The sequence below is a fragment of the Phaeoacremonium minimum genome, assembly GCF_000392275.1.
Source record: "Phaeoacremonium minimum UCRPA7 unplaced genomic scaffold PA7_03_scaffold_580, whole genome shotgun sequence".
NCBI lineage: Eukaryota > Fungi > Ascomycota > Sordariomycetes > Togniniales > Togniniaceae > Phaeoacremonium > Phaeoacremonium minimum.
In genome coordinates, this window is record NW_006921482.1 from 327,244 (window position 1) to 349,466 (window position 22,223).

The 22,223-nt window shown below is 52.8% G+C and overlaps 6 protein-coding genes across 6 annotated transcripts; 3 read left to right on the top strand and 3 right to left on the bottom strand.

The window, feature by feature from the left end:
• On the bottom strand, positions 1 to 2,004 carry UCRPA7_8148 (putative transcription initiation factor iib protein; the record flags this gene model as incomplete). Its single annotated transcript, XM_007920667.1, has 1 exon — positions 1 to 2,004. The coding sequence occupies one exon, from the start codon at positions 2,002 to 2,004 to the stop codon at positions 1 to 3; it is 2,004 nt and encodes a 667-aa protein (XP_007918858.1).
• Positions 2,005 to 3,707: 1,703 nt separating this feature from the next.
• Positions 3,708 to 4,342, top strand: UCRPA7_8149 (hypothetical protein; the record flags this gene model as incomplete). Its single annotated transcript, XM_007920668.1, has 2 exons — positions 3,708 to 3,783; positions 3,846 to 4,342. 2 exons carry the CDS (start codon positions 3,708 to 3,710, stop codon positions 4,340 to 4,342), a joined length of 573 nt encoding a protein of 190 aa, XP_007918859.1.
• Positions 4,343 to 5,592: 1,250 nt separating this feature from the next.
• Positions 5,593 to 6,576, bottom strand: UCRPA7_8150 (putative btb poz-like protein; the record flags this gene model as incomplete). Its single annotated transcript, XM_007920669.1, has 1 exon — positions 5,593 to 6,576. One exon carries the CDS (start codon positions 6,574 to 6,576, stop codon positions 5,593 to 5,595), a length of 984 nt encoding a protein of 327 aa, XP_007918860.1.
• A 2,867-nt stretch (positions 6,577 to 9,443) lies between these two features.
• On the top strand, positions 9,444 to 10,097 carry UCRPA7_8151 (putative microsomal signal peptidase 18 kda subunit protein; the record flags this gene model as incomplete). The annotated part of the gene is made up of 3 exons (XM_007920670.1): positions 9,444 to 9,524; positions 9,592 to 9,806; positions 9,875 to 10,097. The coding sequence occupies 3 exons, from the start codon at positions 9,444 to 9,446 to the stop codon at positions 10,095 to 10,097; spliced, it is 519 nt and encodes a 172-aa protein (XP_007918861.1).
• Positions 10,098 to 11,557: 1,460 nt separating this feature from the next.
• On the bottom strand, positions 11,558 to 12,457 carry UCRPA7_8152 (putative duf814 domain-containing protein; the record flags this gene model as incomplete). Its single annotated transcript, XM_007920671.1, has 1 exon — positions 11,558 to 12,457. One exon carries the CDS (start codon positions 12,455 to 12,457, stop codon positions 11,558 to 11,560), a length of 900 nt encoding a protein of 299 aa, XP_007918862.1.
• A 2,557-nt stretch (positions 12,458 to 15,014) lies between these two features.
• UCRPA7_8153 (hypothetical protein) lies at positions 15,015 to 16,533 on the top strand (the record flags this gene model as incomplete). Its single annotated transcript, XM_007920672.1, has 4 exons — positions 15,015 to 15,188; positions 15,254 to 15,686; positions 15,933 to 16,163; positions 16,226 to 16,533. The coding sequence occupies 4 exons, from the start codon at positions 15,015 to 15,017 to the stop codon at positions 16,531 to 16,533; spliced, it is 1,146 nt and encodes a 381-aa protein (XP_007918863.1).
• Positions 16,534 to 22,223: the final 5,690 nt, after the last annotated feature.

The following is a 22,223-nucleotide window of genomic DNA, read 5'->3' on the forward strand; positions in this document are numbered from 1 at the left end:
TTACTCGTCATCGTCTTCAGCACCGCCTTGATCGTCATCCGCAAAAGGGTCAATTTCCTCGCCACCTTCTTCCTCGTCATATCCACCCTCCTCGACATCCTCGACATCCTCATCCTGATTAACGTCGCCCGCCTGGCTCTGCTCAGGCTCGCTATCACTAGCATCTTCGTCATCGCCAATGTAGCTCCCGGCTCGGCTAGTTTGACGGCTGGTGACCTCGCTACCCATAGTCGAGCCAGGACCCCGATGGTCGTGGCTATCCAGCATCTTCTTGAGAGCACTGTAGTCGATTCTCTTGGACACGGCGTGCCTTGCCATTGTCTGGATAGCGGCCTCACCTGCCGTGCTGGCGGGACTGGTCTGCCCCTCTCCAATCCTGGCCTTTTTGGCTCGCTTTCTGCTCTTCTTGGGCGGCGCCATCTTTGCCCGGTACGCCTTCTCCTGCTGTTGCTTGAGCCAGTCTTTGTTCTCGTTCAGCCAGACCATCTCCTTGATCTTCTTCTCCCTCTCAGAAAGAAGACAGTTCTCGATCTCGGGGTCATTGTCGAACTCCCATTCATTCACCTCAGGTGCATCGAGGTCCTTGTTCTGATAGATATGCGGACGAGTTGATAAGAGCACTTTGGCCTTCTCCTCCGCGGCAATTGTCATAAGCCGGGCGCGTTCCTTGGCGCTTGCGAACGCCAGGAGATGCTCTGCGGTCACGGGGTCACCGACACTCTCTGTGATCCCTTGGTCGAGCTTGTTGATCTCATCGACGAGCTCGGCTTCGTCTCGCTCCCATTCCTCATCTCTAAAACCCTGTGTGGGTGGCAAGCTGCGAACGCTTGAACCGGGAGTCGTGCGGCGGCGCTTACTAGGTGTGCCCGTTGAAGAGCTCTCTGGGGAGCCAGCAGATCCGGGGCTCGCGATATTTGCAACATCTTCGACCGTGTCAATCGCAGACTGGTCGCCATAAGCTTTAGCTAGGGCCCCGAGTTGCTGCGCTGAGGTGTCTGATAGCTCTTTCATTGTGTCTTCATACTGGCGATCATCTGAAACATTGTCTTGTGCTGCGGTCCGTGGCAATGCAGGAATAACGAATCCATCTGCATCTGTCACTGGGGCCGACTGGGCACCAGACTCGGCAGGAACTGTAGGACTATTCTCATCATTAACAGGTTGTTGGTCGTTGTCGGGTGAGTTGGCAGCAGGAGAAAGCTCCTGGACATCTGCCAGATCGTCTTCCGCAACCCGCTTGCGCTTTCGCGGCTTCTTCTTCTCTTCAATCATGGCTTTGTATTCGTCGCTCTTCTTGTAAAAGGACGGAGGGTCATGCTGATGTTCAAGAAAATCGGACCCGTAGAACTCCTCAACACTCATGTCAGCGCTGGGGATCATCCTAAACTCCTCCAGTCTCTGAGTGATTGTGACCATGGTGACCTTTGCAATGAAGGCAACCTCCAAGGGGGTGCGTCGGTAGTTGTTCATCCGTGCTGCAATAATAAGAGCGCACCCGCAGATTCCGGACGGTTTACGGCCCATAACCATCCAATCCCGGTCCATTCTCTGAACGAGGCGCACAGCGGCGGTAGCAATGTCAGTCGTCTTCTCGCCGAACTCAAGCTTTACCGCAAAACGGTAGATGAGGTCTTCGGCGAAGATGGGCTGCACGCGATCTCTAGCAGCAGGGTTGATGTGCATGAGCTGCTTGAAGTAACGACCAAGGGTGAAGACATCGGCCTTGATGAGATCGGCCAAATCAATCAACATGATCTTGCAGGGGGTTTCCTTTCGGCACGCGGCGTAAAGGCAGACAACGACTACCTTCTGAATGCCACGACCTTGAACGAAGTTCATGTTGACGGCGGAGCGGTAAATAGCCTGAGCCACGCCGACAATTGCAGGGTTGATATTCAGTTGGACCGCGAAGCCCTCCATCATCTGGCGTGCTTCTCTAAGATTTCTCTCTCGAGCCTCTCCAGAACCACCGCCAGCGATTCGACGGTATGCAGGGCCGCCCATCGGTCGAGGGCCAGCCTGGTCTGCACCTAGAAAGCTTCCTTGTACGACTGCAGCACCTGAAGATGTCTCTCCGAATTGGATCTCGGCCACAATATTGCTGTCATCTGCGACACGACCGCAAGAACGACAGACGCCGTCCACCACGTTTGGAAACTTGCAAGCTTTGTTCTGGCATTGCACACGAGAGGAAGAGGAGGCGGCGGTCGGGGCGGAGGGTGGTGGTGTGGCTGCAGCAGCGGCAGCCGCCTCAGCCTGTAGCTTGCGGCGGAACTCGCGATCATTGATGGCTCGGGCGGGATTAGGGCGTTGTGCACCTCGAGGTTTGATTTGATGTTGGGTGACTTTCTTCGGAAGCTTCGTAATGGAAGCCATGGTGCCTATGGATTAAGGAAGCAATGCGCTGCTTCCGTTCGGTTTGGGATGTGTAGTTGGGACTTTGACTTATAAGGCAGCGAAGGTGAGGCGGATGTGATCCCACGGAATGACCGCGATTTGAGTCACCAAGCACCTCTGCTTCGTCCCCCACCAGAGTCAGCCTGGAGGATTGCAGCCTTGGATGCGTTCGTCCAACTGCCCCCTTCCCCGGGATATCTTCTAGAAGTTGAGAGTCTGCACTTATAACAGTCTTGGAAGCAGTGTAAGGATAGGGCGGGTAGGCAGACAAAACTGTGTTATGCCATTGGGCGAAAACGAGAATGCTGGAAGATACTGGTGATGGAGGAAAAAGAACGGCGAATATGAAAAGTGGCGGGGGTTTCGAGGACGCTTTGGTCGAGTGGAAACGGCCGCAAAAGTTTGGGAACTGATCCAGCCGCCCCCCATAAATGGGCCTCACGTGACCCCTCCCTCAGGAATGGTGGGCGACGATGTTCGATTCTTGGTTTGGCCGTGACTTTGACTTTTATTTTCCCCTCCCATTTAAAACGCTGCCAGCAAACAACACCACCGCTTATTACCCCGGCGTGTCTAAGCCAACATTTCATGACTTGTGGTTGTTCTATTTCCCGGTTTAGGTGGGAAAGCTGTGTAATTCAGCAAAGAACCTCTCATCGTCCACACAAATACATTCATTATCCATCGTCAACTCATTTGACCTTCACCTGAGCCAAGACATCATCTCAACAGCTGAAGATCACATCGCGGTCCATCCCTTCCGCCTGTACAATGTAAGAGCACATGAATGAACAGAGAGCCATACGTGATGCCAAGCTATTTGTAGAAGAAGGTGGCCGACTTATTCCAATGAGCACTCGAAGAGCCGTTCCAAGGTTTAGCTAGTTCTTTCTTAGGATGTATGCATACCAACGGTGGGAAGATGCCTTGGTCAGTCGATCAATGAGGTTCATCACAAACTACCCAGGAACACTCGCTACCTACCTAGGTAGTTAGGCCACTGGGCCGTGTCAACTCAGTGACTCGGGTACGGTAAAAGTTCGGCCCAGCACAAGCAGGCCTTGCCCCCCGAAGGCGGAGTTTCAGGGGCTGAACAACGGCGTTCGGGCCTCAGCTGCCGGTGCGTTAGGCCAAGCTACAGCGCCGGCAGCGGCTCGTTTGCTGACCCGCACGCCCCGCCGAACCCCCCTCAGCTGGAGGAGGGGCTCCCATATAAGATACGACGTGACTTCCATGACCTGGAGGTACCTAGATTATGCCCAGGATCAGCTTAAGGCCCTGCTGATTTCCACGTTGTCTCATAAATCATAATGTCATCCTTCTCTGTCAATGCCAAACCCGGCACCGACATCTGGCGAAAGCCCCCTCATACAGATGTCTGGAACGGTATGTCCCAGCAACTACCTATCTATCCCCCGCAATACGACTGAGCTAACACCGCCGAACAGCCCCGTCCGCAACGCCGGCCGGCGCAATCACCACGGGGCCGCTGACCAAGTTCAAGTCAGCGCAGGTGTCCTTCTCCTTGCCCGCCAAGGAGCAGTACGACCAGGGCGGCATCCTGCTGTCCCTCCAGCGCGCCAGCTCGCCCGTCACGCCGCCGCCCAAGTGGATCAAGAGCGGCGTCGAGTACTACAACTCGGTGCCCAAGCTCGGCACCGTCGGCTGCGACTCCTGGGCCGACTGGAGCCTGTCGCCCGTGCTGGGCGACGGCAAGTGGGTGACTGTGGCCATCGAGAAGGGCGGGGACGAGCACGGCATCAGCCTGTGGGTGTACCAGATCGTCGACGGCGAGAAGATCCCGCTGCGCGAGATCTGCTGGGTCTTTGGCGGTAGTCCCGAGAGCTGGGAGATCAGCGTCAGTGCCTATGCGGCGCGGCCAAAGGGCGAGACTGAGGAGTTGGTTGTCGAGTTCAAAGACTTTGAGGTGCAGTGGAGCAGCTAGTTGACATCTACATGACACATACTACATATATAGAGGCAGCATATCACATTCACCATGCATATCAAGGAACCAAGAGTGAGGTGGCCGAATCTCTCATTACCAAGCCCCTCAAGAGGGCGTCGAGCCAACGGGGCGCGAACGGCAGTCCGCTAGGGACCACCGCCCGGCCCGAAGAATGCTAATCGTCAAGATCATAAACTTCATTCAATCATCACAAATGATCAGACACGCCAGCTCTTTGTCCGCTGAAGCAAGTCACACCCATGCAGGCCATCCAACAGTAAGTTTCTCTGCCTTCCCCCGACGTATCACTCTCCTCCTCCCGTCTTCTCCCCCTGTACATTGAACAAAGGAAACAGTTAGCGGAGATGCAATGTCGGCAGCGAAGCTTTTGTGTATAGAATCAGAAAAGGGGTCGCGCCAGCCCGTGGTCGTCGGTTGATTTGTTGTTGTTCCATTATTGGTGTTTGTTTTCAGTTCCCCCTCTTCCTAGCTCCCGCTGCCTCGTCTGGTATATCAATCTGAGAAAAAGGGAGAGTGTGTTTGCCAGTCTAGATGCCGAGCAATACGCCTCCGTGGAGATTTCCCCAACCAAAATCCCTGAACAAATGGCAGTTGCGCAAAGGAAAAATTCCCAAAGAAAAAAAAACAAACTCCGGGTGTGTTGATATTTTTTTTGAGATGAATCGGAGTGGGTGGTGTTGAGTTTTCGAAGAGTCGCAAAAATAACTGTTCCAACGATTCCCATGCGATTAACATAGACGGAAAGAGCACTGAGACCCCGTAACGCCAATGTCAAAATGCCAGAAACGACATATATCCTCCGTTAGTTCCAGTCAGCAAGAAGCACACGCAGGAAATGAAATAAAGGGAGCTGCAAAGGGGCGGCTTTGGAGTCCTCGCCTGCGATCTGACCTTCGTGTCCCGATCAATTAGAAGCCTGCCCCTTCTCACTCCGGTATATTCATCAGAAACGGTCGGCCAACCTCATGAGAAGTGAAGAAGCAAATCTCCCAAATGGTGTTCCAATCTGATGAACCTGGGAGCGTAAACGAGAAGAGACGATGCCAAAAACCGCAACGAAACAGATCAGCGCAGTCGCAAGAACCCAAAGATGTACCCGTCCCTATAAATGCAATATCCAAGAATTCAGATCCGCTTTGTATATCCTCTTATAACGCCAACAGAACAATCAGAAAGTAGTGATATCACACTGCTTGCCATATCCTGCACCGGGCAAGCCGGTCCTCTCAGATGGTCCTGGGCGTGCCTTTGTTGCCCGCCTCAATGACATCGTCGAGGTGGTTGCACAGCGCGACAAACAGGTCGAAGAACAGCTTGCCACCCTCTCCACCCCGCTCCATCTCGGCCTGCATGGTGCCGCTCCTCTTGAAGGTCTTGCGGCATCGGATGATGAGTGCCAGGTAATGAGCGCGCAGGCGGCTGTCCGAGTCCGGCGTGTGGGCATAGCAGTACTGCGCGCTGCGAAGGATGGTGCCGACGTCGATGCCCGACTGAAGGCCCTGCTTGCGCAGCGCGAGCCGCTTGAGCTCCTCCAGCCCGTACCGCTCCGCGGCGCAGTACACGACCGTGTCGCGGAGCAGGTGCTGCCCTACACTGGATAGATAGACGGTTGCCTCGACAGCCGACGGCGTGTACGGTGACGACGCCGCGGAGGAGCCTGCGCGGCCGCCTCCGTTTTCGTTGATGTTGGGTGATGCGTGAGGTGTTCCTCGGCGCGGGACAGAGTCCTCGAGCTCCCAAGAGTTGCGGTGCTTGTTATGCAACAAGCGGGGGTAGTAGTCGCCCTTGTAGAGGTACTCGAGGACCGCCGAGAAGATCTCCGGCTCCTCATCCGGGAGCGCGATTCTCCTACTCTGCACATACGACTGCTCGAGGTATTGCCCCCGCAGAGCCTGTTGAAAGAACGAGCTCTGGCAGAGGACATCCTCGTGAGCCGCAAACAGCCGCCCCTCCCTGCCGACGGTCAGGGTGACAATCGGCGAAGGCGCAAGGGATTTGTTAGAGTCGAGCTTCATGCGTGACGATGACGCTGAAGCCTCCTCGCGTTCGGATAGCGACCGCTGCAGTTTCGACAACTTGGTGGGATCCCGCACGGAGCCCGCCGTGGTGGTGCCCTTCTTCATCAGCCTCGCCGTCTTGTCCACGCGGTGTTGCGAGTCCATGGCAGCAGCCTGCTGGCTGTTGTTGGACCGGAACGAGCGCTTGAACATGTTGGCGGCGGGTGTGTTGGTGACTCTGGGAAGCTTCTTATCGTACTTCTCGGGGTTGATAGCTGGACTCGGATGGACACTCGAACTCGCAGCGCGCGGGAAGGAAGAAGAAGAACAAGAACAAGAACAAGCAGAGCGGGAGAACTAGACCCCCCGTTGTCCCCTTGAATGTTTTTTTGTTCTTCTTATTATATCTTTTCGAGCTGGACCAAGAGAGCGACGAAACGAGTGATAAACAAGAGAGTCCCGCAAAGAGACGCACGGAAAAAGGGAAAGTAAGGAGTGAGCGTTGACGCACAAAAGATTGACTTGGGTCCGGGCAAGAAGTATATATCTCTGAGGGGGAAAACGATTGTCAATCGAGATATATATCCTATGAAGCACTTTGCGACCCTTTGGCTTGTGGTGGGGGGAGGAAGAAGAAAGGAGGAAAGCTGGGCCAAGGTGAGGCGGGGGTGCCTGTATTCTTATAGCGCCAATGACCATCTTGGCTACAGGCAGGGATGCGCTCTTCAGCAAACCAGAAGAGGCCCTGAAAAGTGCACTTCCCGGTGCGGCCACAGCAGGGAACAGGGGCCGTGGATCGCCAAAACAATCGTCATCAGGCAGGGAATCGTGCGTTTGCCTCACTGCGACCACAAGTGGCGGCCGGGCCTCATCGTGCCGCTGGGTATCTGTGTATGCATACCTAGTACTACGTGGTGTGTAGTATGAGAACCGTTCCGAGCGTGCGTAGGTATCGTGGAAAGACTTGTCACTTGCAGGTATGGGAGTACACACATCACCGTGCTTTCTGTACCTGTCTGATAGTGTCCCAAAACAGGCATCGCGACTGCGCGGCTACTCTTGGGGGGTGTGTTGCACCCGAAGGTGGATATCTTCGCCCGGCATCAAAAAGTGCCCACGTGCCCAGTCAAGCGCCTAATGTGCTGGTCGGGCAGTCAATTGCTCGCCCTATCTCTCTGCTTATCTCGAAACATGAGTAAGAACAAAAGAAGTTGAACGAAGGGCAGAGAAGGATAGCAGACGTGGGCAACGAATAGAGCTTCAGAGGAGGAGATATGAGGGAGTGATGCCGCCGGAGCAGATTCGGAGAAGGTTGCCCATGTGCCTGAGAAGGATGGCTGCTAGACTAACAGCCATTGACAGCTCATCGGGGGCCAGGCACAGCCTCACTTCCGGTGCTTGACCTTATCCCCAAGCGACAAGTATCTTCTGCAAGCTCATGAGTACCTCCAGATTCTGCTGGCCGATTGGGCCGCCGCCGTGCTTCGTCATGCCAATCGATGCCTGACATTCACGCGCCCTGCATGCTGGCGTGCCTGGCTTGCCCGCGGGCCTGGTCAGGTTGAGTTATATGGGGCACCGGCAGTGATTCGAGCTGTTGATTGTCCGGTTACATATAATACTGTAGGGGCGTGCCTATCCACTCAAGCCAGGGCAGGCTATGTATGGTGGTAGTGTGGTCAGGGGATCAATCTTGCAGAATCCAGAGAACCGGATAGGCGCCATCAACATGTCTCTGTTCACTTGAGTCCAAAATGTTTGTTTCGGGAGTGAGACGGCTTGTCTCTGTCGGGTTCACTAGCGCCCGTGCAGAGACATCCCCTGCCACATTAGCAACGCTGTAGGCAGGTGTACCACACCACTGAAGCCGTGAAGCGTGGTTTGCAAGACTGTTCACGGTTGATAACACCATGCCTCGTCAGCCCAACATGCTGAAGAGCGCGAGACTAATCAGGCAACTCAGAGCATTAGTCTAGTTGTACGGGAAGACTCGGCAATATGGAACTCATGAACAAAATTGCCCGTGCCAAAGTATTCCTTTCTCTTTCATCACGGCAAACGTTCAGAGGTTGTTTGCGATCGGTGCCCATAAAGACACAGTGAGGCACATTCCAGGTTGGTTCTTACAGCACCCCACACACCCCACTGCCCACTAGCAATGAAGCTACGGGATCACAAGTAAGGTTATCTGGGTTGGTTGGTTGACTCACTGCTCATCACCACCACTACAGACGCTTAGTACCCCACACTAGAAACATCAGATGAAGGATAAGCCTCAAAGCGCGATGTTGTCTTTCTAAAGAAGACTGTAGGACAGGGCTAAAGCCATGGGCTAGCATGTCATAAGAGATGACTCTGCCAGCGCACTGCAATGACATTCCATCTCGAACGAACCTCCTCCTTCTTGTTATCCGTTAGAATTACATACATGGAACTGCCTTCTTACAAAGTCTCTACGCACCCTACCATCAGCTATTATGTTATGTAGAGCTCTCTTACGATGTAGGAGTCTCACACGGAGCCAAGGCAGAGCAAATGCAGCGAGACATATTGTAGAACCTCTTTTACTTAGTATGCTTTGATAGGGTCTGAGACCGGGTGGAATGTTGCTTGGTCTACAGATACCTGAGAGTCATCATCGTAGACATTGCATAACAGCGCTGAGCGTGTATGCACGCCAGAAAACATAGGAGGAGTAGGTGCAGCCATTCTCGTTGTGTGCCTTTCGTTAGTTATCACCGTATTAATTGCCTGTTTGAGATCACTCAGTTCGGTCTTCCAGTAAGCGGGCAGCTGGGAGACGGCTGGTGGCCGGAATGCCCCACTCCCAAGTCACTAGCCAATGACATAGCTTAACTTCTAGCTACCTGTCAACTCCAAATCCAAGGCTTCACGAGGCTGACCTTCCTGCATGATCTTGGGTGCGTGCCTAATTACTCGTTAGCTGTCTTCATTTCCTGTGTGCACACATGCGACCGCACTGTCCTTAAGAAGCGCCTACTCGACCACCACTCTCTCCGCGTGCATTTCCCCCTGTCCGACTTGCTCATCAATGCGCACGGCAACATAATCGACCGACCATGCTCTCGAGTCTCCAGAACCCGCGGCAAGCTGCTGCGCAGCTCCTCAACTTCGCCCTCATCCTGTCCACGGCATTCATGGTATGCTCGCAAACACCACAATCCCTCTGCACTTCTTGACGACTTCTAGCTAACTTGAATCACCTAGATGTGGAAGGGTCTGTCTGTTATCACCGACTCGCCGTCCCCCATCGTCGTCGTTCTCTCAGGATCCATGGAACCTGCCTTTCAGCGTGGGGATCTCCTCTTCCTGTGGAATCGAAACTTCCTTCGCGAAACAGAAGTGGGCGAGGTCGTGGTGTATAATGTCAAGGACAAGGACATTCCTATTGTCCATCGGGTAGTAAGGAAATTTGGTGCTGGGTACGAAAGCAATTCTTTCCACCATCAAACCAGCATGCGAGCTACAATTCCTGACAGTTACATTCCAGAGACGATGCGAAGCTGTTGACCAAGGGAGACAATAATTCCGCAGATGATACCGAGCTGTATGCGAGGGGGCAGGACTATCTCGAGCGAAAGGACATCATCGGGAGCGTGGTCGGCTATATCCCCTTTGTCGGCTACGTCACTATCATGTTGTCGGAGCATCCATGGCTCAAGACCGTCATGTTGGGGTTGATGGGCCTGATGGTTATGCTACAAAGAGAATGAGGGCAGGATATTGGTCAGAGCGTTGTATGGCGACGGCGTTATGGTTGCATAAAATGAGTCATAAAGCATCAGGAATATATGCCTGTCTCTTTCGTGGCTACTTATCGCTGGGTGATTTGGAGCTATACTGATTTATGCACCAGGCCATGATGCTTCGAAATGCTGCCAATTCTCTGTTCCGCCTTCAAGTTACGACATGCTGAGAGCCGATGCAATCCATTGAAACAGAGTTCAAATTGACTTACTTGTGATTATAAGGTGGTATCTCTTGGTGGATGATTGACATGTATGGCATGTGAAAGACAAGCTCCAGACTAAATAAGACAACGCGGTCACACGCTATCTAGGGGCAAGGTGTAAAAATCACATACTTAATTGTCAGAGTATGATGATTCACGGACGCATCATTCATCCTGAGATTTCCATTTGAATCACACAGAGCATTGAACTGCATAGAATGGTGCCCAGTGCTTTTGAGCTGTAGATGAAGTCTTTCTTAGGATGTGCAACGAGCCTGGCCATCTGTTTTCTGAGCAGAGACTAAACCCGACAGTATGGCTTCCACAGAATCTCTCCAAGAACTGAAAGAGAAGTACGTGAGACTTCGACGCGAGCGGGACCGTCTGAAAGATTATATCAAGTCTTCTGAGGTTCTAGAGCTTCTCGATAAGGGGCTCGAGGCACTCGCCAGGCAGATCGTCTTAATGGTGAATGACCCAGAGCATATGGCGTACTTGAAAGAGATTAAGGTATGCCAGCCAGATACTGAGCTAATTTTTCCCAGCAGAGCTTGCAAATGACTTGAGATGCATGACTTCGATCAAAAGCGAACCAAAATAAAACCAAGGCTCTCGCTAATGTTAGGCAATTGCAGGATCAAGAGCATGACATAGCGCAAGGAAGATACTCGAATTTCAGACGCATTTTCGTTGAGCACCTATATTTCAGCGCTCTGCTGACAGATCATGCGGAAGAAGAGCGTCGCATACGAGTCATACGACAGCGGTTGACGCCGAGGCAGTGGGAGCTCTTCAAGGCATATGCTCTGGTGCCTCAGTCAACCCAAATCCAACCTCGACCGTCTCGTACGACTTTGAGAGGTGAGACGAGTAATGCAGGCGAGACACAGACACGCGATAGAACCATCAGAAGGAAAGCATCCGGGCGAGACGGTGTTCCGGATCGGCCCTCCCGAGCGGAGAACATGTTCTGATACTTGGTATTATAAATCCGCCAGGGAGAGATAATCGGATCGAGTGAAAATTGGGACATGAGAAATTGAAAGCAAACAACAAACTTTGATATCTATTCACCCTAGATTCAGCTTCCAAACGCCTTCTCAGGGGTATTCCAATGTTAATACAAATACATAATTGCAGGTTTAGCTGCCATCAACCAAACCCAGTTGTGCCACCCTCAAGTTTAGATCCATAAGCAAGCGCCTGGCAAACCATGATGTCTCACATAGCATCCATCGCTGTTACCACGGTCCGATAGCCCTTGGTTCCAGCATGGTCGCGTATCCAGGCCATCGGCCACCTCACGACATCCCGCCATTGCGACGGCAGCGCACACTCAATATCCTTGGCGACACTTGACCCCCACCCTCTCACGAACCAGTAGTTGCCCCCAGTAGCGTGTAGAATGACACAATAATAGGTCATCAGCGCCAATGCAGCAGGATGGCGCTGGCGAATCAGTGATATGTATTCCTCGGACATGCTGATTGGCCATGTCATAACCGTCCTGATCTCTGCATATGTTGTGCTATTCGCCGCAAGGTTGATCCAGCGACTTAGGGCATCAACTTCCGCATTTACAACGGCTTTGACTGCAGGATCGAGGCCGAAGTCATCGAGACTATCAGCGTACACCTTGACTTTCTGGACGGCGATCGCGATCAGACTGTCGTTGCTCGGCGAGACAGGGGCACCCGGACCGAAGACGAGACCAAGTGGCCCTCTACGGAGAGTCTCTTCGTATGTGTTGAGGATTCCGCTCATGCCTTTGACGAGGAGAAACGCGTCGATTAGGCCCTGCACCGTAGGTGAGTTGTCGGCGGCCCCGGGAAACGAGAGGCTGGCGAAGACGCCGAAGCACAGCAGACACGACGTGGCAAACAGCGCGTGACAGCTCTCCGGCGTGATCTCGCCGAGTGCTTTCCGCATACCCTGGATGCCTTCGTTCTGGTGAAGAGAGCCCTGGAGGGAGTACATCGCGCACTTTTCGGGATGCTGTTGCGCGAGATGGTACCCGGAGAGGGCGAGGAGCTGGTGCATGAGATACGTGTTGCTAAATGCCAGCCTAGGCACGTCGACTTGCCATATTCGCGAGACCTGTGATGACTTGGGCAGAGTCATGCACGTGCTTATGGTGAAGTGGTGAAGAAGCTCTAAGTCTGCGGTCCAGCTGCCTGTGTAATGTGCTGTCTGAGTGCTGACAAACTTGTCAAAATAAGGGAAGGGGTTAGAGCCTGTTGGCGATATGGTTGAGTGTGCCTGCTCTAACAATGACCGCAAAGCCGGGTCTCCAAGATCCAGGGCCTTCTCTTCATCTTTGGCATCTGGTAATTTCAAGTCGGTCTACACGGTGTCAGCAGGCTAACGACTTATCAATTAACAAGCAAGGAACATACCTGTACTGCCACGGTACCTGAGTCTTGTGGCACCGGATCTACAGTTGAGGAGTTTGCGCTTGCTGTCGGAGACACCGACACGAGACTGCACGTAATGCGATGTCGTACGCAAGCACCACAGGGCCGATTCTCGTCACACTGTTCGTAATGAGCCGCGAGGCCTTGACTCAGAGATTGTGTCGGGCAATAGTTACCTTGACCTTCCGCTGTCTGCATCGCAGACACCCTGTCCGGGACTTCCGATAGCCTAGGCGAAGGCGAGGCATGTTGCTGCCAGGCCCCTGTTCCGACATCAATGGCTACCTATGATATATGACAGTCGACGGGGTGCCGTCAGGCATGCTTCGACGTCACTAGCCACTGATCTCTGCTATGCCGACCCTGTACTTGGCGACAAGTGTTTAGATAGTATGTAGGGCTGAGCGAGAGCGAGGTTTTGGCTTGCGTGGGGGCGGCGGGTGGCTTCAAGAGGAAAAAACACCGCATGCGGCCCCTGAAGCGGGGTGAGCTTTTTGTGCCTGGCGAGCCTCGACGAAAGACAAGCTTATATCAATTAGAGTGTCGTCTGTCAGTCACCGTGCACAGTGGGACGGAGATCAGAGGCTTCCACGTCAAAAACGCCTAGATGACGACTGGCGATGCGTGTCTCGTTGATGGCTGGGGACACCAAGAAACATTCTTCTGGGGTGGATGCATGAAAGTGATTTCTGAAGAGCCCCCCGTATTCGTATCTCCTCAGCAGTGTGTGGTTAAGGCGCCATCGACGGAACTTCCCAGATGTCTCAGCCACCACGAGGTCGTCAATTACTTCCGTAACCCCAATTGACTTAAGGTTGTCCCAGCACGGCTACTATGCTGGCCTTTGCAGTGCCATCATGTCGGTAGTCATGCCAAAGGACCTGCCAAAGACTGCCTAGCTCCGCCGTCTTGACGGGGTAGCGGAGCGGTTGAAGATGCCGGCAGAGGCTCCGGCCAAGATCGACCGCGGAATGTCAGGACTGAGGCCCCTGTAGACAGCGCCGCGTCTTACGCGTGCAACCGTTATGCTCCGGAACGACCGGAGTTGCAGCAATCGGACCAACACTCATCTTGCGTGTTTCGCCCATAAAGGTGCATTCCGGTCCGCCAAAGCATCGTTGCGAAGAACGGATGGTCTCTGCAATTTTGTACGACTTGGTAGTGTTACTAATGGTCGGCTGGGGGCCAAAATCATTAGTCCGCCCCTTCATTTTCTTTTCTCTCAGCCGCTTATTCGGCAGCGGCTGGTGCAGTGGTACCCCAAGTCCATTCAAGCCAGAACGGGAGACTGCTCCGCATGAACAGCATCAACTCAGACAATGGCTGCAGGCGCAGGCGCAGGGCCTATGTTATTCTGGCAATCTTCCTCAAAGCAGTTAATGTATCCTTCATGGGCTGCTTGCTGCCCGGCCAGTGGCTTAGTGAGGGTGAACCGGGGAGTCGTTGCACATCATCAGAGCGAGTCCGTGGCATCCATTTAGACTCGGCCTTCGACTCTACAAATGTGGGTGTCTTGGACTGTGCCGCTGTCTCCCCTGTTGGCGAGTGCCAGGGGGCCAGCCCTTGGCCCCCAATTATAGAAGCGCGGCGTGTTCAGCCCTCTCTAGCGTCTCCAACTGAGGCTATCCCATACCCTCTTGGGAAACAGGTAGCGTACATAGTGCTTACAATATCACTGTAATCGCACATTTCGATATGTCTCATTTCGCTGGAGCCTCACGGAAATCCTTCGTTCAAGCGATGGAAGGATTGCAAGCCACTATGCACTGGCACTCACCGGCCCAGGCCCGTCTCCAAGCTCGCCGCTTGACCAGTGGACCGCAAAAGTGATACTTTAGACTGCCGTTTCCCCTGCTTCAAGCTGCACGTCTCTTCACTCGTCTAGTTCAATGCCAACGATATCATTAGCTTGGTCACCGCTTCTGAAATATCCGGATGACGGTGGGTTGTCCTTCACCTCCAAGACGGGATTTATACGACACCAGTAGAAGCATCCGGCCTTCATTCATTTTGAATCTGGCGGGATGGCGTCGACATGGGTGAACGTGACAGACCTGGTCTTTCCACCGATGGAGCAGATGACATTTGGTAATGACTGCTCGATCTATGGTCAGTGGTATACCGGATTGACCACGCCCAATCCCTGGAACCCGAGTGACGGCCTAGGCGGGAGTATTCAACTCTCAATTGCGTACCTCTGGGACGCACTTCCGATGGGTTGGGAGTACCCGGAGAACGTCACCGAGGCAATGGTATTCAGTCAAATGGTGCAATTTACTACGGACAATCTCTACTGGTCTTTTGACGAAGATGAGCAGCTCTGGGACTCCAATCCGGTCTGGCTTGAGCATGCCATAAACAAACCCATGGACAAATGCCCTGCCGAATTTTGCAAGGCGTTGGGCCGGACTGGCAACGCTGATGTCACTGGAATCGGGGTGCGTAGTTCTTCTAAAGGGTAGCAAGATCTGATTAACTGTTCAATGTACTAATTTGGTTCTAGGTCCAAGTATCATATTACGTGGAGGCGATCCTAGCCACGATGTATCTCCTCGCTTATACAATATGGCAAATACGGCGATACTACGAGAAGAAGGCCCATAAGAATAGTCTTCCGGGGGTCCCACACATCCACCGTACCTTCACCGGCTCGTCAGGGAAAGCCGGCCGCGTCCTCGACGCCTTTAGAGGTAGTCTGGCTTCGTTTCTCTCAGGCACAATGCTTCTGGCGCTTGTCATGCTCGTTGCCTCAGTCTGCCTGGCAGCAGAGAAAACGAAAACGCGCAAGCTCCCGGAGCTGAAGCAAGACATCCCGACGGGCAGCGCGCTCTATGACATATCACTGTCACTACTGGCAGCCACCTTTTCTGTCTTCCCAGTTATGCTATTATACGCCTTGATGAAAGATCCGGATCGTGGTGCTGAAGGTGGACATCGTAAATGGATGCGGCGCTCAATGCTGTTACTGATGTGGTGCCTTGGAGTGACAGAGATGTTCCTTGGTCCACGTGGTGAGCTCGATTACGACGACCGACACAAGAAGTATTCACTGTACTATTGTGATAGGCGTGGTGGTTCTCATTATTGGCACGGTCTGAAAGCAGGCCAATGGTTGGTCATTGGGGCGCCGCTTACTTGGATCGTGCTCACAACTTTCGTCGTCACTGGTTTCTGGATTCCAGGCGTTGCGGAGAAGCCCTGGGTTCGCAGGTGGCGGGCCTGTTGGCGGTTGACCGTTGCTTGGATCAACTTGATTCTCATGTGGGGTGTCCTTGCCTACTTCACGCATCTTCGACATGGCATCATCAAGCTCGCTGGTGGCTTGGATAACGAGGACAAGTGGACGTTCGGTCAGATCTTAGCCCTTGCAACATGGGCTCCTGTGGTTGCTGACTGGTTTTACATCCTTATCTGTAAGTTCAACTTACTTATGTGAAAGACATAACAAGCATGGTTTGCTAACTTCGCACTGCAGTCGGACTGCAAGAGGGCCTCACCGATCGTCTACCCCAAGACTATCAAGCCATCCACAAGAACGGCCAACCGTCGCCGAATTTCGACGACAAGGTACCGCTTATCGAGAGCCATGCCATAACAGCCGTTCCGCCCGCATCAGTCGGTGGCCCAACACCGGGCCACGTGCAGGTTGTTGGAACAGGATACCACAACTCGCCTCCTCCTCCAGAGATGTACTTCGGTCCTACCGGATCCTGGAATAGTAGGACGAATTCATGGGAAACGAAGCAAAATCCGTGGGAACACTGGAACAGCACGGGCTGGTAATGGAACACATGTTTGTTTTTTCTGCATAGCATCAGGTTGCGGGTACTGAATTGATTGTCTGAATGCATAAGAAGCTATCTAGCAGCTCATTTGCTGTGATTATTGATATGATGAAGAGAATGAAAACACACTACCAATGAGCTGACGGCATCAATATGCACTGTAGAACCCTCTTGTTGTTTTGAAGCCAGTCTGTCTGTGTGAACGCCTGGCATCGGCGGCTTTTTGATCATCATCACACGGTATGTCAATGATCTCCACAGAGACATGAGGTTAACCGCCCACATACTGAGTTACATTTTCCCAGGTTTTGGCAACCAATGGAGGCTGTTAGTTAGCTGCAATGCAAGGCAGCATGCAGGGCTGAACAGACTATCTGAGCCTGGTGGCGGTGGCTGTACCACGGATCGGGCCAGGCCTCCAGCTGAAGTGAGCCTCAGACATATAACTTCCCGCACCTCCACGGTTCCACAACGCAAGCCGCTTTGATGGAGTTTGGCGCACCAACACAGACGCCTCAGACTGGAAATGGTGGCATTAGAAAGATTGGATTCCGACGACACCGTCACGTCCATTGTGGCTGCCCAGGGGTCTGCAAGAACATTGCATACCTTCCATTTCGATAGGTTCGCGGCAAACGAAAACAACTTTCGACCGCGAAATGGCCATCGCATTGTGGAAATCCGACAGCCTGTCAATGGTAGTGATGCATGTCTCGAAGAGCATGAGATAATCGAGTCGAAGCTCTCGAATTGGTTTCAAAGCGTTGCTCAGATGCGAGATGAGGGACCTCCACCACCGTCTACTGGGTCTGCAACTCAAGACATGGAGTATAGGTTGAGGCTGCTGTAAGATTAAAAATTGAAGAGTTTGGGGGACAAAGCGAAATGCCCGACTGATCCTTGAACTTCTAGACACTTTCCGCCCAGAAGAGACAAGCGGTCGGTGGTGCCTCTTGCAGTGACATCTCAAACTTTCAGAGACATGTTCACTAGATTGAACCTTCCTGCGGTTTTTCTCCGTCTGCTTGTTTCCGGACTGCCAATGGCATTGCGCTTTGATCCTCGATTCTATGGAGGTCCGGATGATTCAGGTCGGTCGAATGGTGACGTTTGTCATTCTCTTGCTGACCAGCAAATCAAGTCGGCCTCGTCCTCCGCACCGATGCGTTCTCCTTCGCGCAGTATTCACTGTGCCTCATACATGATAACAAAACTCAGTGTACCACTGCCGTCTGCATTGGCCTCCGTGAAGGAGAGTATATACAGTTTCTCGACTACCTGAAAGGGGCTATCCACTTTGCTGGGCACCCATTACTCTTGCCTATGGTGCTCGTTGATTTCATGAAGCAGTCAACCGCTCGCTGGTTAGCATACAACCGTCTCAGTCTCCTAGCAATAGCGAACTCCAAGGAGGTTAATGTCCGCGAGTTTGAAGATGACCGGGGTCACCCAGCCGATCAGAAGTTGGATCTTGATTCAGCGACTCGAAAATTGACGTTCTTGAACGACGAATTTAGCATAACGGAAAGCATCTCCAAAACACAGCTGCGTTTTCTAGATACCATCGAAGCAATGCTTCAGGAACAACCAAAATCTGATCCAGTCGGGTTGAATCCTCTCAATGCCGACATCTCAGGCGCGTTCGCTGATGAAATACCTTACCTGCGAGAAAGCTTCAAGTCGGCCCTGCAGTATATTGACAGGGACCGGCAGAACATCCAGGGTTTGGCACAAACGGTGCGTCCTATGTTCCTCAAAAACAACAGACATTGAATCCACTGACAGAAGCATAGACGTATTGTCTCATCGCCCAGAGAGAGAGCCGTCAAAATCTCATGATTGCTGAAGCGTCGAGAAAGATTGCAGACGAGTCAAGAAAGGTCGCGATGTGGACGCGACGTGACAGCACGGATATGCGCATCATCACGGCTATCACATTGATCTTCTTGCCGGGGACATTCACGGCGGTAAAGACACGATTCTTGTGCACTAGTACGAAAATATTCACCTGAGTGTTAACGCTGTAACAGACTTTACTTGGCTCCAACCTCTTCGACTTCCAAGCCCACACTCCAGGCAGCATAGCCTCTTCACATTCGTGGATTTACTGGGTTATCACGGCAATCTTGACAGCGCTAGTTCTATTTGCATGGTTTCTGGTCTCTCGGCTGCAGAATTCAAAGATGGTCAAGCAACTGGCTCAAGAAGCTCGGTCAGGCAGCATGCAGCATTCGACACAACAGCAGCAGTATCACGCGGGACCGTATACCATCACCGGGTTCTGGACAACACGTGGAGCGTCGGGAGTCTGGGGAGATGGCACGATCAAAGGGCGGAAAGACAACACCTGGAACGGCAACGGCGACTGTGGCGCGAGCATTGTCTCCGGTGGTGGAGGTGATGGAGGTTGTGGCGGCGGCGTAAGTCAAGTTGAACTCCTCAAAGATGCGAATAGAGACTCACAAGAGACCAGTGCGGCGGCTGTGGTGGCTGCGGTGGTTGAAAATGGTTCAACGTGAACAAGCGATTGCGATTCACAACTCGGTCTGCAATGATATAGGATTACTGCGCGAGCACACGACTTGTTCTTCAAGACGTCCAATACTACATCTTCATAACCCCAATGCATTTGATTGTGATACATGCGGGCTTGAGACCCATGTTTCGCCAGAATTTGCGCCAGAACCTGGTTGAACAGAGATGAAGTTTTGGAGACTGACAACACGGAGAAATGGACACTGCTTGTATGTTTGTTCACTTTCTTGGCCGGAAAGATGACAGGAGACCTTGCCTCGCATTGAGATAAAAAAAAAAAAATTCCGGTGCCTCGAAGCTCGTATGCCATTCATAGTGTTTGCTTTCTCGTGAAGAAGAAGTTGCCTCTCAAGAAAAAACTGGCGAGATCGCTTGGTGTGTGTCTGGTCTGGTCTGGTCCGGTCGGGCATTGGGACTATGGGGGGCGGAGTGGATGTCATGGCCCGACGCCCGCTGAATAGAGTCGTCTCGCCATGGGCCTTAACTCGCTTTAAAATGGCGCTATACCCGTTCCACAGCGCCTAGGCACGCACCAGTGGCGCCAAGAGCCGCACTACAACGGCCCTGTTTCTTTTTTTAAGCCTGTGCCGCAGCAGACGAAAGATTTTTGGCAGGGCAATTAGGCGATTCTGGGCATGCCTGCCAGTGCCAGGCATCACTGCCAGGGCTGCAGAGTTTAATTTGCGCCTCAGCCACGAACCCCCTTACCTTAGTTAATCTGAGCCAGTGGGAAAACATCACATCACATCGCATCACCGTTTCCTCCTCCTTCTCCCCTTCATCGCCGTTCTCTTGATATGCTTTCAAGCGGTCGATTCATGCTTCAGTGTCTCTCGTTCCAGCCTCGTTGAAAGGTCTTTGCCTTTCGTTCAATCGTTTTCAGACTTTATAATCTCGGCTCTTCACCCTTCCTACGCCTCGTGACTTCGAGTCGGATCTTCTCATCTCCCAGACGCGTGACACTAGACTGGGAAGAATCCACCAAATCGACTTACACAAACAGCAGGCTCAGACTTCACTAAAGTCCTCTCTCGGATTCTATACCTCACCGATATCCATCATGTCGTCGAGTCCGCCTCGGGCGAGCCCAGCTCCCATTGAAAAGCCGCCCCCGGTCCAATTCAACCAGCCGCAATATCCCCAGTACCAGCAGATGCCAATGCCACAGCCGATGTATCAACCGTACCCTCCAAACAATGACGTCCCCCGGCCAAGCAAGACGTGGAACGTCAGCAAAATCATTCTGGGATCGTTGCTGGTTGTATTCGACATCATCCTAATTGCCATGGGTGCTGCTATGATCCCAATGACCTACGCCTACTGGTCTTGGCAGTTCATGTATATCATCGTGGCCTGTGTGGTATGGTTCTCTTGATTGGCCTTTGGCGCAGCTCTTTCCGCTAACATTTCCTCCATGACAGGCGTCTGTGTCCTTGCTTTGGCAGGTATCCGAATTTATAACCCTTTGTGTTCGACGCAACTACATGGGCATCCATCCCGGTGCACATGTCGGTCTCCATCTCATTCTCTGGCTTGGTTGCTGTGTTTTGATTGGAATCGGTGGAACGGTCACATATTACGACGCGAACGATTTTGAAAACCGCGATTACTACTATTCGTCATACTACGATGAAGATGACGACCCGGCCAGTGTCCGCACTTTCTTGCGCATGGAGCAAGCCGAATTGGCCCTCTCTGTGCTATTGCTGTACGTGGACCCCTCTGACCTCCAGTGGTGCACAAGTTGGCTCACATATTTTAGGATTTGTCACTTCACCTTGTTCATTCTCGCATGCATCGAAACCGACAGGCGAAACAAGGCCGCTCGCAGTATGCCGCGCACCGTCTATGTGATGGCGCCTCCTCCTCCCGGTCATGGCAGCGTCTACTACGCACCCGCACCAGCGCAAGGAGCGCCCCAGACATACCCATATCCGCCAATGCAGTTCTACTCCCAACAGCCTCAAGAGCCCCAGCCAGCTCGTCTCAACGGTGATTCAAATCCGGCGGCATATGGCTACTACGCACCACAAGGAGCTCCGATGCAGACCGAGACTGCATCAAGACAGCCACCACAGCCAGCTAGGGGACCTGCAACTGAATACTCGAGCACTCCTGTGAGCAGTGTTGCTGGGCCCTCGGGAAGCAACGCTCACGAGCGAGTCGATGTGGAGCGAGTCTAAATGATGAGTGCAATACTATCAGCATTGATTGTATCTTGCTTGATGAATTACATGTATCAGCGTTGCGGGTGTAAGGCATATGATGTTGGATTAGCCAGATACTCTTGCATTTATGTTGCAGTTGGTCGTTCTCGCACTGATGCGATGCATTCGGAGGCCCAAGCTCACAGGAGCGGCGATAATAGCTAATTGCTTGATGATACCCAATATTTATATAGAGGAAGCTCGAATTTCAGTCGTACAGAGCTAAACAGAGTTGAACACATTGCAAGGCTGTAGCGCGTGAAGGCAATGCCATGAGCAGCAATGGAACCCGGTTTCGGAAACAACCAAGACCATTGAGCAGAAGTCCACACTATGAGATTATCTGTGTGTTGAACTGGAAATACATCGACCACCCCGGCAGACAATCACTTCACATGCCCAGTGCTCCTGGAGCCGCGGCAAAAGCAGGGGTTTTACCCCAGATCTGCGTGCTGACAGGTCCACCAATCGCGGGGCAGAACAACACAACCGGTGGGATGCTCCATGCCGAATTCAAGGAGGGATCGTCGACCTTATTCCTCACCTTGCCCAAATACGGAGCATGCGCCGGCGATGCAATCCTTGATGCAAGCGCCGTCGACGAGCCTGCCGATGTCGACATCCCAGTTCCGCAGACCTGAGATGCAGAGGGGTGATGGTGACCCCTGCCTCTTCGATGTCATCGTCTCTTGTGTCCTGGAGCTGAGTTGCGGGGTATGGGGAATCAGATGTTACCGTTATGTCACTTAATGAGGTGGCCGAGAGTGAAGAAGAAGCTTGTGGTAGGGGCAGGCGCATAAAAGGACCGGCATCTTCCTGATCTTCGCTGTTGCAGAGAGCCCTGCTGGTAGCCAGGCTCTTCCCTTCCACGGTTTCCACTCAGCGCAGACAGACTCTGTGATACAGTCCATCTCCCTAGTCAAGACACTTTTCAGCAAGTTTCAAG